Source organism: Columba livia, chromosome 10 (genome assembly GCF_036013475.1).
Source record: "Columba livia isolate bColLiv1 breed racing homer chromosome 10, bColLiv1.pat.W.v2, whole genome shotgun sequence".
Classification (NCBI taxonomy): Eukaryota; Metazoa; Chordata; class Aves; order Columbiformes; family Columbidae; genus Columba; species Columba livia.
The window spans coordinates 9,072,769-9,090,076 of NC_088611.1; the positions used below are offsets into that span (position 1 = coordinate 9,072,769).

Below are 17,308 nucleotides of genomic sequence, written 5' to 3' on the forward strand. Positions count from 1 at the left end.
GTAAAGAAAAAAACAAATGAACAAAAACTGGTAACAAAAAAACTTTCTGAAAGAGGGTAGTAATTTCTTTTTTATTGGTATTCGTACAGTATCTCTAAGATTGTTTATTAGAGTAAATTAGGATGAAAAAATAGTTGTGGTGGATAAAAATAAGTCTTTTAATCTAAATGCTACTTCTCCACTGAAGGTAAGAGACAAGACTCAAGTAGGCTATGTTAGCCTTTAGAAAGAGGACAGAATTTATGAGTGGACTTCCTTTATTTCTACCAGTGTTGTGAGCAAAGCTGTAAAATTGGAACTTAAAAAAAAAGTATTTGTTGTGTTGTCTCTATTTTCAGACTTTGATCTTTAAGACTTTCAAGCTTTTTTCTGGAACCACGATTAGGAAACCACCCTCTTTTATTTGTGATCACCTCCTATTAGAGTTAGTATACACCCACCATGTGATTTTATGTAGTACACTATTTGGGAGATAAAAAAGATTGCTACAGGCTATTTCTGTTATCTGTAGTTGTAGTTTAAAAATTGATGAGAATGTGCCTTGAAAAGATTCTTGTTTTCTAATTTATTATAAAGCAGTAGGTCCAGTGTTTTTGGGAGAGTGGCATTCACTTCTGGGTAGAAGGTTTCCCATTTTGTCTTACAGTTTTAAAGGTCACCCAAGCTTGCTTCATGCAAGTTGGCATGCCTGCTTCTGGATTGCACCCTAATTTATTATGTATGATTGTAAGAAAACTGTTATTGCTTTTAATAGTAAAATTTAAATAACTTTTCACAGAATGTGAAATATCTTGCCTTCCATTGCACAAATGGGGAAATGGAACACAGAAAAGCAAGGTGATTTGCTCATGTTCACACAACACGTAAACAGCAGAGCAAGGAATGGACACTAGGCCTTCCAGTTCCAGTTCAGTGCTTTAGCCACTGGACCACCCTGTCTTTGCAGACAGATGTTCTCTTATGGAAGTTGCACAGGAATCCAGATGCTGTGGTATTATGTCCTTGTATATAAAGATCGTAAAACAATGTTGTCATTTAATAGAAGAGATTATTTTATAGATATAAGACCAGTTAACACATTTTAAGCAATGGCAGTGCTGATGTTTCTTGGTTTTCAGAGATTAAGATGTGCTGAAAAATGGAGGGTTTCCCAAGTTAAAAGTACTGCTGTAAATGTTTCTTCTGGTAATGTAATTAGGAAATAATGGCTACAGTTAATGTAATTTAAACAAAACATGTTGTCCTCTGCAAACTTGTTAAACAGACACAGCCTTGTCTAAAAAAAAATGTGGGCATATAGTGTTTCCGTGGAAACTCAGTTAAAATGCTGATTTGTGGATATGATCATAATCAGTACCACAATCTAATCGAACTAAGTGAAAAAGAGTCTTAGTTATGAAGTCAGCATAGTATAGAAGTATCTCTACACATGCAGAAGTCATATTCTTCCATACTTATACATGTTTTCCAACTGCACATAAAAACATAAATTTGTGCAGGACCCTTTTATTTTTCCTTCTATGGTCCATTGTACCATTTTTAATACAAAAATCAGTATCAGAACTTAAAATACATCTCTGATGTGTGTGTTTGATTTTCCTTTTTTTTTTTTTTCTAATGAAAGAGAGAAGAGGGTACCTTAGGCTAGGCTGTATCATATCTGTACTCTTAAAAGACTGGAGAAGATAGTCTTTGTTTCCCTTATAGACATGTGGATAGGATTTATCAATTTCTAGTTCAGGATATTCCAAGAATGCGAAGTTGACAGCTCCAATACTGACTCTTATTTTTGTTGAGGAAATAGGCAGCAGTGTTCTTTTCTACACAGAGGTTCAATAAAAATGCATTTTTGATCCAAAAATGGAAAAAACAGACAAAGTTGCTTTTGCAGCTGATAGTGTTCATGGAAAAGTATAATGTCTGTATCTTTTGCTATTACTTTTAAAATTGCTCAATAAAAGACACAAACATAATGCAGGTGAATTTCAAATCCACCAGTGCTATTTTCTTTGTAATTACAGCTGCAGAATACTATGGAACTGTTCATGTCTATTTCAAACACATAAATATGTGCACATTGAGTTCTTTGGTCATATGCTTTTTTTTTTTTTTTTTTTTTTTTTTAATGTACCATTTATAGATTACCACCATGTGGTTTATACAGCATAAAACATTATTAAATAAAGTCATGATCTTAGAAAAATAAAAACATGAAAATTATTCTGGAACATTGCAGTATGTATTTGACTTCTAAAATATCCAATAGGCATGGTGTTGAAAGGCTGGAGAGTTGCATTTATGCTGAGGTATTTCTGATGTATTATTTGACTTTAAATAACATTACTCATATTTTTTTCGTAATTCATAGTAATTTGCTTATCACAGTATAGCACAGTTTGTAGAGAAAGTCACTGCTATTATTACAACTCAGTCAATAAGAGATCCAAGATTTATTTCTAAATGATGTGTTTTGATAAAATGTTGATGTTTTCCCACTTGGTGTCTTAAGGCTGGTTTGCCTAATGAGATTTCCTGTATTCACAGACCTTGTGTGCATGCACAGACCCACAATGATAACTGGATAGAGCAACAGTTGGTAGCCAGTGTGTTTTGGAGGTGGGAAGAGTTGAATTCTGTAAGTCTCTCCCCTCTGTGCTAAGATTCTGCTATGACCTGATTTGGATTTGGGAGGTATAAACTTCTTTGGAAATAAGAGCAATAGAAGCTTTGCCCATTTCTGAAATCAGCCTTTCCTACAATGCTGAAATATGTAGATACGGACTTTTTTTGTCAACATGATTAGGTAGTAGCCAGGAACAAGTCTGAAAAAAAGAAAATACTATCAAAATTCAAATGTGCTGTATTTAAAAGTGGAAGCAGAAAGCCTGACATCTCCTAAGAGAATCTGGTCACAGTCTCCAAGAGTTCAGATAAGTACCCTAATTTCTGGATATTTGTCTGAACTTTGTGGTTCTTAGGATTCATTAATTGCAAAGTTGAAACCACAGCGTTTGGCTGAGATGTGAAAGGTGTAGTGGCTAAGCTAAACTAGGACCTCAACTGTAAGAAGTAAAACTTTTTTTGAGAGCTTGACAAGTAATGGATCCTCCTTTAAGATTTATAAATGTGATTACAAACATATACTGTTCTTATTTTTCATTTCAGTCATGGTATATGTTTGAATATTGCCAAAAAATGAGCAGGAAAACCCTATAAAACTAAAAAATGGTTAGGGAGTTATTAAAATACTATCCCTGCTTCATTATTTTAGTGTTACTATGGTCAGATTTCAGTCTTCATATGCTTCCTGTACCATCAGAATTCAGAAATATTTGTCAGACTAGTTGCCATGCGGGGGAATGCTGGAAGAAAGCTCAAGGTTCATAGGAACTCTCTTTAAAATTTTTACCACCAGCACAGTTTTCCTTATTTCGTGACTTACCTTCTGCATGCTACTGATGCATTCCTGAGTCTAATAAAAACACTATTCAACCCACTTTTTCTTTGCTTTGCTTTTTTTTCTTGCTTTTTTTGGTAATGGAATGAACCAGGAGTCAGGGGGTGTCAGGTATTTTCTAAAAGTCATGTAGAGGATACACCAGACACCGGACAAGGCTTCACCATGCCCCACCTCACCCCCTTCAAATCATGCAGCTTGAACCACTATTTTGTACTATCAATGTACTCCTTGTATTTCTCAGGAACAAGGTAAATATCTTTCCAGCAAAGTGCACTTAGTGTAATTTTGCATGCCAAGTGGTTACCTCCCTCCCAGTTTATAGGAGGCTGGTTTTGTTTTTAAATTACAAATGGATTCCCAAGTAGCTCCCTTGAGCTGTGCTTCTGGTACACGAAGTTTATCACGGGGTAAATGAGTAGATTTTTGTGAGAGCCCTTTGTTGGTGTGTTGGCAGCACATCAGCTACTATCTTGTAGAATTTGAAATATAGCATAACTGTCTGAATGATAATCTACAGATAACCTGCTTCCCTCCAAGTTCCTCAGTGAAGCCTCCTGAAAAGACTTTCAGTCAACAGCATCTATGTTTTTTTATGTTTTCACTCAATTTATATCCTTTTTCTGTTTCCTCCCGCTCCTACTGCTACTTCATTAGTCCTTGACAAGGAAGATATGTGTCAGGGAGTCAAAGGGAGTCTGGTTTATGATGATGTTCACAGAATGCCCTCTGCAGTTCAGTTTGTCAGGGGTTGGCTGCAAACCAAGCTCGTCAGCTTTCCCTAGTGGTTTGAGTTTGGATGAACTTTGGCCTCCCAGCAATCATCATCCTGCTCCCCTTTCAGCTTGGCCTCACATCAGGCTCCCAACATCTCCTCCCTTTCTGCTTTAGCTTCAGTCTAAGAGTACCTAAATATACAATAGAAACATGGTGGGGTTAGACAAGGTTTCATGTTGGAGAAGCTACAAGAAAAGTTGTAAAGAACATTAGAAATATTCACCAAATAAAATAATAAAATATGTTAAAACAACAGAAGAAAACCCCAAACCACCACATTGCAGAGGACAGTTTGTGAATAATGGTATCTTATCCAATTGCATAACTGATATTTTATTTTTACTGGGGCAGGAGCTATGCTTCATTATAAGAAAAACAGAAGAAGATGCACAACTACTCAGTAGTTTGGTACAGCTTTTTGTCAATTTTATTCTTTTATCACACACTACTTATAACAGTTCATTATGAAGATGGCTGATGTCACCACTAGGTATTGAGATTGCTCAAGACTCCCAATTATAAGCTCATGTTTTCAGTAAATTAAAAAATAGCCAGACTTAAACTGTTAGGCTGATTATTTTTTTTTGTGTGTTGGATGTCTGAATCAGGTTCAGACATTCCAGATAATAAAACCAACGTTTTTTCATGTTAAAATACAATTCTTATGATCTGTTTGAAGAGAAGAACTAAAGAAAATGCACTGGAGTGAGAAGAGTAAGTTATGGGTAGAATGGAAAAGATCACTGAGATCAAGAAGGAAACTGAATGAAGTGTGAAGTTTGGAAGGTTGGAACTGAATTTTACTGTGCAAGTAAACCGAAACTGGGATTAGTAGCAGTTTGGGAAGCGCACACTTCATGAATGCTCGTTCATATTTTTTATGTATCCTGCATGAGATGAAAGAATGGCTATCACTGGGAATATAGCTATGTTAGATGATACTGGAGAATAACTATATTACTGTAAGAGTGTGGGTGTTGGAATACTTCTAATTTATTAGATAAAACTTCTTGAAATTGAGGGGGGGAAAAAGTCTGTGTATTTTCTTTTTTATTGCAGTATGTAATGTATCTTTAATAGGTATTTTTAAAGGCATCATCTTTGGTGGTGGAAGTCTTTCATTTTTCTGTACTAGAGGTACTTTTTGGTAGTTACGGTGTTTATTTCTCAGTATTATACATTGGGGTGTAATGTTCAACATCTCATTCTCTAGCTAAGCTAAAAACTGAAGATAGATTTTTGAACCGAAATAGATTTTAGAGTATGAACAAAAAGAAGTGCAATCAAGTTTTTAAAAGTAGTTAAAGGTATTCTGGAATATTTCACATTTAGTTATTATATATTTTAAAAGATAGTAATAGGTAATATGAGTAGGCAGAAAGAAGAGAATCTTAAGGAGTCTAAGCTTAATACACAAAGGTAGTATAGATTAAAAAAATAATCCTTCTTCAAATCTGTCTCCAAGATTCTTATTTTGAAGCCAAGTTAAACCTCATTTAAGATAATTCCATCAGAAATAGGAGGCTCAACTATCCTTCAAATGTTGAATGTTTTCTATGCATGAGAATCTTAGTCTGCACTGTATTTTGTGGGAAAAGAGAATGGAGACGTTAAGATGTTTTTCTAATGTTGCTTATCTAGTGCTTTTTAGAAGTGTAACATTATATAGATATTTCACAAAATAGAAATCCTTTTAGCTTTTACTGTTTTTTCCTTAATTATGTATTTGGAATCCTTCTTCTAGGTTTATAAGGAGATTCAGCTCCTCTCCTGTCTGAAATATAATAAATAAGTCTAATCTATTTTCCTCTCTTATTTTAAATAGGAGATGATTCTTTTTACTTAGAGCCCAAGAGCTCTTGTAATCCTCTGCACAGAAGTAATTTGTTGAGGAAGGTTTTGCTTTTCTTTCTCTCCATTTGCTTATCCATGGAGATCTTGAAATGAGCACAAACAATCCTAATCTCTTCTGAGTAGTTGTTTTCCTTCGTGTTTGCCTTGATGCTAAGGAGCCCTGAGCTCTGTAGCAGTTGAGTAATTTCCAATACTTCTGTCCTCAAAGCATCTCACTAAAAAAGTGAAGTATTACCCTCAGCCATGGAATCAATGTGTAAGTAAAGTGCTTATTTAACAAAAATTATCACTGAGCCAAGAATTTAACTTTGTAATTCTCAAGCATCTGTTGTTTCATAGGATATGCACTACACAATAGCAGCCACTTTATTAAACAAAGGAAATAAATCCCAGGGATTTATTTCGTAGGCATCATTAAAGATATTTCTTGGAATCACCTAAGTAAATTTGATAATATGATTGAAACAAGAAATTGGATTTGCAATTTTTATTTGAAATGATATATTTTGTGTTACATGGAGAAAGAGCCTTTATACCCCTCTGTCAGCTCACATTAGTTAATCTCCTGTGTATCTCTAGGTCCAACCCACACTCCCTAGTGACATTATGAAGGAAACGCAGCAGTGAAGACAAAACCTTTTCTCCTCATCCTTACTCATTTTTTCCTGGCTGAAGAAGAATAGCTTGTATCCCTTGGCCATTTGAACCAAGCCTACAAATGTTGAAGCATAATTTTAAAAGTATTTTCCATATAGAGATCAATTATAGTGTTTGTTGCATTTCTTTTTTTTTTTTTTTTTTTAAATTTAAAATGTGGGTGTTATCTGGATACCTTCCTGAACAATATTTAGAAAAATTTTAGCGCTATTGCACCCAGGAGGCTAAACAAGGAATTGGTGACATGGGAGATATGATTCTGAAGTTTTTCCTTTTCCTACACATGTAGCCAGTTTGTAAAAAAAATTAGATTTAAATTTAAAGTAGCTTTGAGCACAGTCATTTCGTTCTGAAGTTCTGAAATGCTGAAGGACTAGGGATTGCTCAGAAGAACGTATTGGTTCTAAAACCTTTTAAAGTGCATTTGAATAGTTTTTAAGGCTTTAAATGACCCAACCGAAAAATATCCTGCACATTACAATGTTCTTGAAAAGCTCAGGGAAAGAAAGTCTGCAAAAATGCTTTAGTATCACCTCAGAAGTTGAAAAGAAAATTATTTTCCCATACACTAATGCTGTTAATTCTTCTGAATATAGAGCCATTCAAATAATTATTAGCAGAATTGTAGGAAACATTCATAATTGCCATTTATTACATATACGTTACATAGGATATAGAATATTTAGAAGTTACTCATTCAGTGACAGGGACATTCCTATACGGAACTGTGCAAGGAACAAAATGTAAAGAAACTAAACTGGTGAGATTAAATCTCATGTTAAGATATAACTCTTTGAAGAAAATGTCTATTGCTGCTTTCAGCATACCATGGTTATAGAAGCTGTGTTTTATCCTCCTGTCCTGCAACATAGGTACAAATCACAGAATCATTTAGGTTGGAAAAGACCCTTAAGATCATCGAGTCCAACTGTCATGTAGCACTTCATTACTGAATAACAAATGAAAGAATTACAAAACTCTAATTGAGGAAATATTTCACAAAGGAAATATAATAGGTAATCTCTTGTGTGCTATGCTTAAAATGTTGCCACTATGACATTGTCTTATCTTGACTGGAGTATACTAAGTTTAAGATATATTTCTGTTGTACCTCAGAGGTTAGTGATACAGCTCTTCTGAAAGTTAGGTAGAGAAATAAACTGATTTTTTTTTAATAAGTAAGTAAGACAGTAACTAAATTAATAATCCTGGATTCACGGGAATCTGCTCTAGTGGGAGTAAGCCCACTGTTTCTTACTGTCTTTTATTTCCCCTCACAGTCTGTCGAAGAAAGCATCAAAATTCTTAGAGCTAATACCATGAAAACAGAACTGCAGCTGCCTGCCTCCTCTCATCTTCATCAAGTGCATCTTCATTAGTCCTATTTCAATTCTTTTTATATTACAGCATTCCATTGTACAACTCATTAAAACATGCACATGGGATCTTTTACAGATGAGCTTTGTCATAATTATCTTGTTAATGTTTAAGAATCTCTTTCATGTGGTAAGGACTTTATGCCAGACATGAGAAAACCTTCAGTAAATATTCACTTTCTTTTTGTTTAAGGAAGATTCTGGGCTGTGTTTAGCACTTTTCTATAAAACATTTACACTTAAATCTTAGATCATTTAGATTGGGAAGGATCTCCTGAGGTCATCTAGTCCAACATCCTGCTCAAATTTGTAGATGCACGTAACTTCATTATGGCACAACAATAGTTTTAATTCTTCCTTAATGTTTATTACACTTTTGTTAATAGTTTGCAAGAACAAAAATGATGCTTAATCAAAAGTTGCTTTGACAGGTGCTTTAAACAGGCCAGCCATGGCATATCAAATCATCTCTAAATTATGGAGACTTATCACTGAAGTGTGGACAGCAGGGTGACCATGAGCCAGCACAGTGCCCTTGTGGCCAGGAAGGCCAATGGCATGGTGTATTAGAAGGGGGGTGGTTAGTACATCGAGAGAGGTTCTCCTCCCCCCTCTACTCTGCCCTGGTGAGACCACACCTGGAATGTTGTGTCCAGTTCTGGGCGCCTCAATTCCAGAAGGACAGGAAACTGCTGGAGAGAGTCCAGCGTAGGGCAACGAAGATGATCAAGGGAGTGGAGCACCTCCCTTGTGAGGAAAGACTGAGGGAGCTGGGGCTCTTTAGCTTGGAGGAGACTGAGGGGTGACCTCATTAATGTTTATAAATATCTAAAGGGTGAGTGTCATGAGGATGAAGCCAGGCTCTTCTCGGTGACAACCAGTGATAGGACAAGGGGTAATGGGTTCAAACTGGAACACAAGAGGTTCCACTTAAGTTTGAGAAGGAACTTCTTCTCAGTGAGGCTAACAGAACACTGGAACAGGCTGCCCAGGGGAGCTGTGGAGTCTCCTACTCTGGAGACATTCAAAACCTGCCTGGACTCCTTCCTGTGTAACCTCATCTGGGTGTTCCTGCTCCGGCAGGGGGGTTGGACTAGATGATCTTTCGAGGTCCCTTCCAATCCCTAACATTCTGTGATTCTGTAATGGAATTTATTGTATTTTAATATAATTGATATGGCTCTGTACCAGTATTTTGCAGTTTAGATTTACTAAGGTAGTGAAAAAAACTGAGGTAATGAAAAATATATAATTTAAACCAGGGATATCTTGATGAATGATTCTTAAAAACAATTACAATTTATTATCATTATTGTCCTTTATTAAAAAAAATAATTGAAAGCAAGTCACAGTTTTCAGATACTTTCATTTGACATAATTGCACATAATGCTCTTAATTTCAGCTTTTTAAAGTTTTTGATGTTTGAAATAGGCTTCTTGCATTCCACTGATAATTCATGGATCAAATAACAAATGATGACTTGAAATGTTAACCAACATTTTAACATAGTTTCAGCACATCTTCATGTAGTTGTGAGCAGTTTGTGGTTCTCTTATGTTAGTTATGGAGATATATGTTATTTGAATAATGTTTGCCTTGTGTATTCTTCACCTTATATTAGCAATATTTTCATGTTTAACGAAGCTGTAAATTATCTAAAATGTGACTGTGTGATGTCTTCAAGTTAATTACTTGTGGTTTTTTATTTTTTGGGCTTACTTTCTGTTTTTATTTTAGGTCTTTTTTTCTTCTGATTAAAATTCCTTTGAAATATTATTTAAAATTAACACAGTGTTTTTTTGTGTGTGTTTCCCAGCTGTAGGTATCCAGATGAAACTTGAATTTTTCCAGAGGAAATTTTGGACTGCAAGCAGACAGGTATATTTTAAATTGAAATTTTCTTTGTCATAGAATCCACAAGAGCTTTCCAACTGTTCATGTGATTATATGCATATTTTCTACCATTCAGTAAGTGAAGTATCATATAGATTAATAAACAAAACTAGATTACAGAATCTTGCTTGGCATTTATGGTCTTCAATAAACTGTACCTAAAATGTTCAAGATACAGAGTTTGTGGTCATTGAAGAGGATAATCGTGTACTTTCTAAGGATTAGGAGATGCCATCCCTAATTTGGGAATAGATTGGATCCGTACTGTTTCAGAGACTGACCGTTAAAATGCAGGTCCTAACCCTCCTCTTTTGGAAAATCATGTATTTGTTCCTACAAATGGTCTCCAAGCTTCCAACACAGGGGGGAGATGAAGGTGTTTGAAACAGTTGAAATTGTTGCCATGTGAATGTACCCTTTCTCTGTGGACAGGAGCAGAACAGGATCAGTGAATTTAAAACTTTCCTAGTCATTTTTAGGACAATTTCTGTCACATGAAAAAGTAATCAATATCAGCTTATTTTTAATTGTGCTCATGTTTAATTTTAGAAAGTCATAGTTTGTAATCATCAAAGTAGAAATTAAATTATTTTACCATTTTTTGATATTCTCTCTAGTGTGCATCTCTCGATGGCAGATGTGCTATAAGTTGTGATGATGAAGTAAGTATGTAACAGATTTTATTCCATTTATATCTCTACTACAATAGAACCTAAAGCTGATAATAATGTACAGTGAGATATTTAAACTAAATTAATCTTCTGGTGTAAATTGAAATAATTTTCTATAATATTATACTGTTTAGATAGTGAGGCAGACAATACTGCATAGATTCATTGTGATGACTTGTGCTTTGTGAATCTAACGTTGGAAACCATTTGAAGATGTTCTAAGGCAATTTTTTACTACTCTTTTGTTTGTTTTAGAAGCTAATCTTTCAAGTTCATACTAGAATTAGATGTGAATTCAGAGTTCAATCTATGCAGCACTAATACATAAATAGCACTTCAGAAATTATTTCAAAAAAGAGTAAATTCAATTAATTTCACTTACTGAACTTGCCAAAGTAGCTTTTTATGTAATTTACTTTGGTAGATAAAAATAGTGGGTTTGATATCTTATGAATAGGTCTTTGCAAAGAATTTGACATACCATATGATATTTTTGTTAAACAACCAATGTACTACAGGTTAAATCAATTAAAACATGCACGACAAAGCACAGACCGCAATGGATAGGAATTAGGCAAACAAGATTCTACAAAATCAGAGTTGGATTTGAGATATTGTATTATCCAGTTTTTATTAGTGACTTAAAAAATATTACTGATAACATCTGTGTGTTGTCTCTAAGCTGAATGAATGGTGTGGAGGGATCTGGATCATCTGATAATCTGTGCTTGAACAAACTATATGAATTATGATAAAATGTAAATTCATACATCTGGAAATAAACACTGCAGGCAGTATTTGTATGATACTTTTAATAAAGTGGCCAAAAGAATTGTTTCAAAACATACATAAAAGTCAAGACCCTGTTTGGTTCTGTAATTCATGCCTATGCGATGTTTTTGCAATCTTTTTTAAAATATGATAGCGTGCTTTTTATACAGTTAAAAACTTATAATACAGTTTTATTCTGTGTTTTATTCATGCTTTGTTGTTTTCCGGGAAGCTGGTATCTGTGTCACCAAGAGTCAGCAGTCAGTGCAGCGTTAGTTTTTACAACCCTTTCAACAAAGCTTAACATATAGTACTCACAGCAAACCATGAAAACCTGAGCAGTTACCCCCACCATTGTAGACTCTGGTGTTTCAACAATGCCTTTTCATCTCTTTTTTCTCTGAAGCCTTTTCTTCTGAGTATCTTCAAGTTCTCAAAAGTTTGTGTCACTACTTTTTACAATAGGAACCTGCATACATTATTTGTGATATTCCATAGTCTTCCATCTTCTCTGCTGTCTCATCTTTCTTACAGTCTTGCCCTACTGGTCACTCTCTGACAGTCCCAGCATTTGAAATAGACTCCCACTTCTTATCACAGAGGTGCTGCTTGCCCTGTGTTAATGTATTTCAAGTTTTCAAAGTTTGTTCAGGACATTAAAAAATTAACAATAATAGTTGCATAAAGTATTGTGTTATGTTTCCTGTAGTGAAAGTTAACAGAGTTGGGATTTCCTGAGGATAGGTAATTCAAAACTTTAAATAACTGTGGTAAAAAAAACGTTCACCAATGTGTTGGAGAAGTGCTTTCTAACATTCACCATTATTGTTCTGGAGATTTAGTTGTTTAAGGCAAAAAAAAAAAAAAAAGTTATTTCATTTTTTTGTTACTTTTGTGTAAATTAATTTACAAGTTTAAAAGGTACTTCATCATTCCTAGCAATCTCACTTCTAGGATTCTACTTCACAACCTCATATACTGTGACATTGAAATGTGTTTTATTGAAAAGTGAGTCCAGGACATAGGTGCAGTGATAATCTTTTAAAAAATACATGTCTGCTCTATATGAGACTTGGATCACGAAAAACATTCCAGAGAGAAAGGCAGAACTTAAAACATCAGCAATTGTAAGAGTGAAACACTAACTTCTTCAGCATACCAAATCAGCAAAACTTACAAGAAACTATAATTTATCTATTAGGACTCTGGGATCTAACTGTTCAAAGATAGCGATAGTAATAAATCATAGAAAATAAAATTTGCAGTGAGCCAAAACACAAAGGCCTGATGATCATGCCATCTTTGGCAGTGAAATGGACCATATGAGTCAACATATCTTTTGCATTTCTAGCTATAACAACATACAGACTCTTCCGTTTGAAGCTTGTATCATTTAAGTAATTTTTTTCCAAATATGAAGTAATGAAAAACAAACTAGATTCCATCTAGGTGTGCATGAAAGTGCTTACTGAGCCCAAATTCCAGGCTGTCATTTGCATATTAACCAATGTTAAGGTGAGTCCATAACATTTATTACCCCATTCTCATAAGAGTGATCAAGCATCTGTTGAAAAAGATCTATAGAATAGATCTATGGAATAGAACTGTTAATTACCTAAGTTTTGTGGCCTGGCTTTACTGTAGCTTGCTATAGACTTAGCATGTAAGCTTTACCTTGAATTACTTACAGTAGCTTTAAATATTTTAATCAATGAGTTTCCAGTCACTACCAAACAACTTGAGGAGGTAGGCTGGGTAAAGTTAGAGTGCTGTATAAAATCTCCTTCTTGTTTAGCCTAAGCTACCAAGCTTTTTGGGATTAAAAACTAGGCAGAGATGACTTATTTTATTTGTTATAGTTTTTGTGATAGAATAGTAATATTATGTAATTTATTGTCTTAAACATGTTCCATGCTGCAAAGTGTCCAACTACTTCATCAAAACAAGCATAATATCATTACTGAAAAATTATTTTGGTCTGTCCTTACTAAGGAGCAAGTACACACTGCTAAAGGTTCCAAGAGGATACAGCTAGAAACAATCCGCTCTCCTCTTTATCGTATTGGCAGTTAATAATACTAGTCATATACTTTCCTAAATATTAATGCAGAACTTATTTTGCTATTATATCCACATGCAAAGAAAAATGCAGTTTCTCAGCTACTTTCACTTGATACCAGCAGGAGCCATGTAAGAATACGGAGATATTTAGTAGTGGTGTGAACCTTGGTGATTCTGATTCCAAACTTTTATTTTTAATCACAGAATATACTGTTGACAGGACTCAATCAAATGTCCCAGCTCCTCTGTTGAGTCTGTTAACTTTCGCAGCTGTCTTTTCTCAATGGCAAGAAAATATCTGCTAACAGTTACGGTGTAAATTAAAGTATTTATAAGTTTTAAGACATTAATACAAATAGATTGGCACAATAGTCATACAGAGAATTAGTGTATCCTTTGTTTGTTTTTTGTTTTGCTTTTTTTTTCCTTTGAGAGCTTTGAATTTACTCATTTCTTCTTGTCTTCCTGATGTTTCACTTTTTATTTTAATGTTCTGTTTTCTTTCTTTTTTGTTTTTACTTTCTTAACCGATATTACATTCCATTACTGTTATTATATATTTGAGCTGTGAAAAATACATAGAGAAACTGAACTGGATCAAAGCTACTGTAATTCAAATGTATTCTCAGACCTCAGTCAACATTCTTGCTGTGTTTATTCTGGACTTCATGCCTACTCTGTTTTACAAGCTCAGGGACTATCCAGCTATGGAACTTTCCCCTTGAAATCTGAAGTACACTGATCTTGAACCTTTCGGCAAACCTGTGCATAGTTCATTTCCAATACCTGTGAAACCTTGTGAATTAAACCTCTTTCACACAGCTCTAGTGTATGCAAATGCTATTATCCCATGCAACAATCTTGTATCTGAAATCATCCATTTGAGATCTGCTAACATATTGGAAGTGCACCCCACTGTCCTTTGTCAGTGCTAAGTTTAATTTACAAACTGTTTCCTTAATGTAGTGCTAATATTGAAAGTTATTTATCTTGCTGGCAAGTAGGTGAATGAATGGTCCTGAATGAAAATTTTTCCCTTGTTAATGTTTCTTAAACAGATTGAGATAGAAACCCTGTTATCTTCACATTCCTCAAAAAAAGATACAGATTCCTCTTATTGTGTTATGCTTGTTTCCAATAATAATGCTAAAATGTTAGTATCTTTTTAAATTCTGAACAACGCTAGTGAGTGACTATGGCTTAGAAATTTGAGACATGGCCACTAGTTATCGAACCAAGGCAGTGTTTTCCCAGCTGCATATAATCCATAAACTATGAAATTAAGCCTACACTCTTTCTTGTCCAGCATAACTACTTTTATTTATTTTCTGCACTGTGGAGCAATATTGTTTCTAAAGCACTATCTTTAGATATGTTTCATGCATGAGGACTGAAAATATGTATCCTCAAAAGAGCTCTGTATTGATTTAGCTCCTCTCATAATAAAGTTAGTGGGAGGTTTATGATGGGACTTTGGTGGGACTTTGGTGAGAGCAGTGTTCTGGCATTACAGTTTGCTTCTGAAATTCCACCTTTCACAAATCATTGTGGTTAAGTAGCTGCCTCTTCCGAATGCATTAGCTCTCCTCGATTCTTTGCCAGCATCGTCGGCTTTTCACATTGTGTTTGCCAATTTTTGACTTTCTAGCAGATCAAAGGTTGGAAACGGGTTGTTTCAACTTCATTTTTGGTGAGTTTTCTGTCACTGGGGGTGTCTGTAGTTTAGGTTCTTCTATTAGAATGAAAATCATGACTTTGTGTTGGGGAACAATGTTCATTCCAAACTTTTCCCTGATTGGGGCTTCTTGGCCTTTTTAAAAAATAGACTTCAAGCCATCATTTCTGCAATTCTCTGCTCTTCTTCAGCCTCACAGAACAGTACTGATACATCACCAGAATGAGAATCGGACACATCTGGGCATCCCTTGAAAAATCACAACGTCGGGCACACCTACTATGCCACAGAACAGCTTTCCTCTCTAAAACTGCAGAGATTTTCCTAGATTTGCAGAGTGTAGCAGAAAACATAATTTGTCTTGTCTCTGTGCAGTCCATTTGCAGCAGGAAAGATTTTGAATTAAAACCAAAGCCATGATGATTCCTATATTGGAAGACATCCTACATTTTTTTACACAAATGCTACAGAAAATTCAAAAAACAGTTACAAAATGTTCGCTGATTTAGACCAACAATAGAAATATGTTAAAGGTTTAACGCTGAGGTAGGTATTTGGCAATACTGAAGAGAAACAGTTATATCAAGGTTTGAGTAGAACCTTATGTTTAAATTCTGAAGCACAGTAATTAAAACTTTGCCTGTAGCAAGTAATTCGCTTGAGGTTAAAACAGTGCATGAGCTATGGAGAGAAGCACTGATTTGGGTTTACCTTGTTTTATACAGTTTGTATGTCTGACCTACGAAAAGCTAACAGTTCTACCTCTAAATCCAGTTCCCAATTAAAAACACAATTTGAAACATTTTAGGAGACCTGTGGGGCCTGTTTTACAGAAGTTTCTGGTCCCATCCCCCAATGAACAAATTAAAAAATATTACCTGATCCCCTGTTGGTCCTCCAGGCTGACACTGTGTTTTCATTAATACATCATTAGGGTAATGACATTGTGCTGATGTTTTTCCCTAAACACAGGAGAAGCCATCAGGAGCAACAAAGTCCTGTGCGTTTGGAAATGGAGTTATAAGGAAAAATTATGGATTATAATAACATTGACCTTGTTATTTTCTTTTTCTTTTTTTTTTTTTTTTTAATAGTAATGATATCTCCTCCCTTTCTGTGCACATCTTTGGGAGTTTTTTGCATGAATCAAATGCATAGAAATTAAATAAGAAAACATCCTATAAATTGAGAATACATTCACTTAGAAGTTATGTAAGCCATTATAACTTCCTGAAGGCATTACACATTTAGAAGTCACTTGGAATTAGAGTAAATTAAGTAATTAACTTTTTGCTATATAATAAAATAAACAAATGAAAATTGTATTATATTATTTTTCAGGCAATCAACTGTTATCTAATAGATAACAATGGTTTTATTTTAGTGTCTGAAGACTATGGACAGGTAAGTGAAAGATTTTTATTTAATCTTCTCATATAACTTATTTATCTAAACTTACCTGTTTTTTAAGTAGGCCACTATCTTAAAATGTTAGGGAATTAGTAACATAAAATTAAAACAAAATCCATCAACACAGAATGCTGGGGCAGTGTCTCCTCTGAAACTCATAAATGTTCTCTTTAAGGGCTTTTCTTTTTTGCAGAAGTGTCTGTCTTCCATAAACATTTTTACCCCAAGGAAAAATATTCCCTGTGACATTTTTGCCACATGGAAGGGCTGGGGAGGGAGGCAGGACACTGGGGACACAGAGCTTTTATGTTCAAACTTGAGATAATGAAATTTTACGGAGCTGTTAGCTAAGGAGTTTGTTTTCTGAAGTGCATTACAGTCATTGAAGGTTTAAAACTAAGCACTCAGCATCACAACAGAGAGGACGAGGATTGTGATTAATAAGAAGATAAGTCAAAACATTAATTTTCTTTGACTTTATGGGAAAAAAAATACTGGAAAATGAATATATAATTGGTCAATCCTGGAAACCTTATGAAGAAACCACCACCATTTTCCTTAACTTTTGTCTGAAAACTGCTGGGATGGTGCCCCAGTTATGCCAGCATTGTATGAAGTTGAATTTCTTTTGTGTCTTGGGATTGTGAATAGAAATACCCATACTCCTACTTAGCCTTCTGGTGAATTAAATTTGATATGACTGGT

The 17,308-nt window shown here is 34.7% G+C and overlaps 1 protein-coding gene across 9 annotated transcripts in view; it reads left to right on the forward strand.

Moving 5' to 3' along the window:
- The window catches only part of CACNA2D3 (calcium voltage-gated channel auxiliary subunit alpha2delta 3), a 458,229-nt gene that overhangs the window by 404,280 nt on the left and 36,641 nt on the right, over nt 1-17,308 (forward strand). For all 9 annotated transcript variants that reach the window (XR_010475065.1, XR_010475064.1, XM_065075322.1 and 6 more), the window contains 3 exons: nt 9,939-10,000; nt 10,633-10,677; nt 16,535-16,597. Coding sequence is in view for 7 of the 9 variants with exons in the window: in XM_065075322.1 (XP_064931394.1) it covers nt 9,939-10,000; nt 10,633-10,677; nt 16,535-16,597 (170 nt within the window). In the remaining 2 variants the exon portion in view is untranslated. The remainder of the gene's footprint in view (nt 1-9,938; nt 10,001-10,632; nt 10,678-16,534; nt 16,598-17,308) is intronic.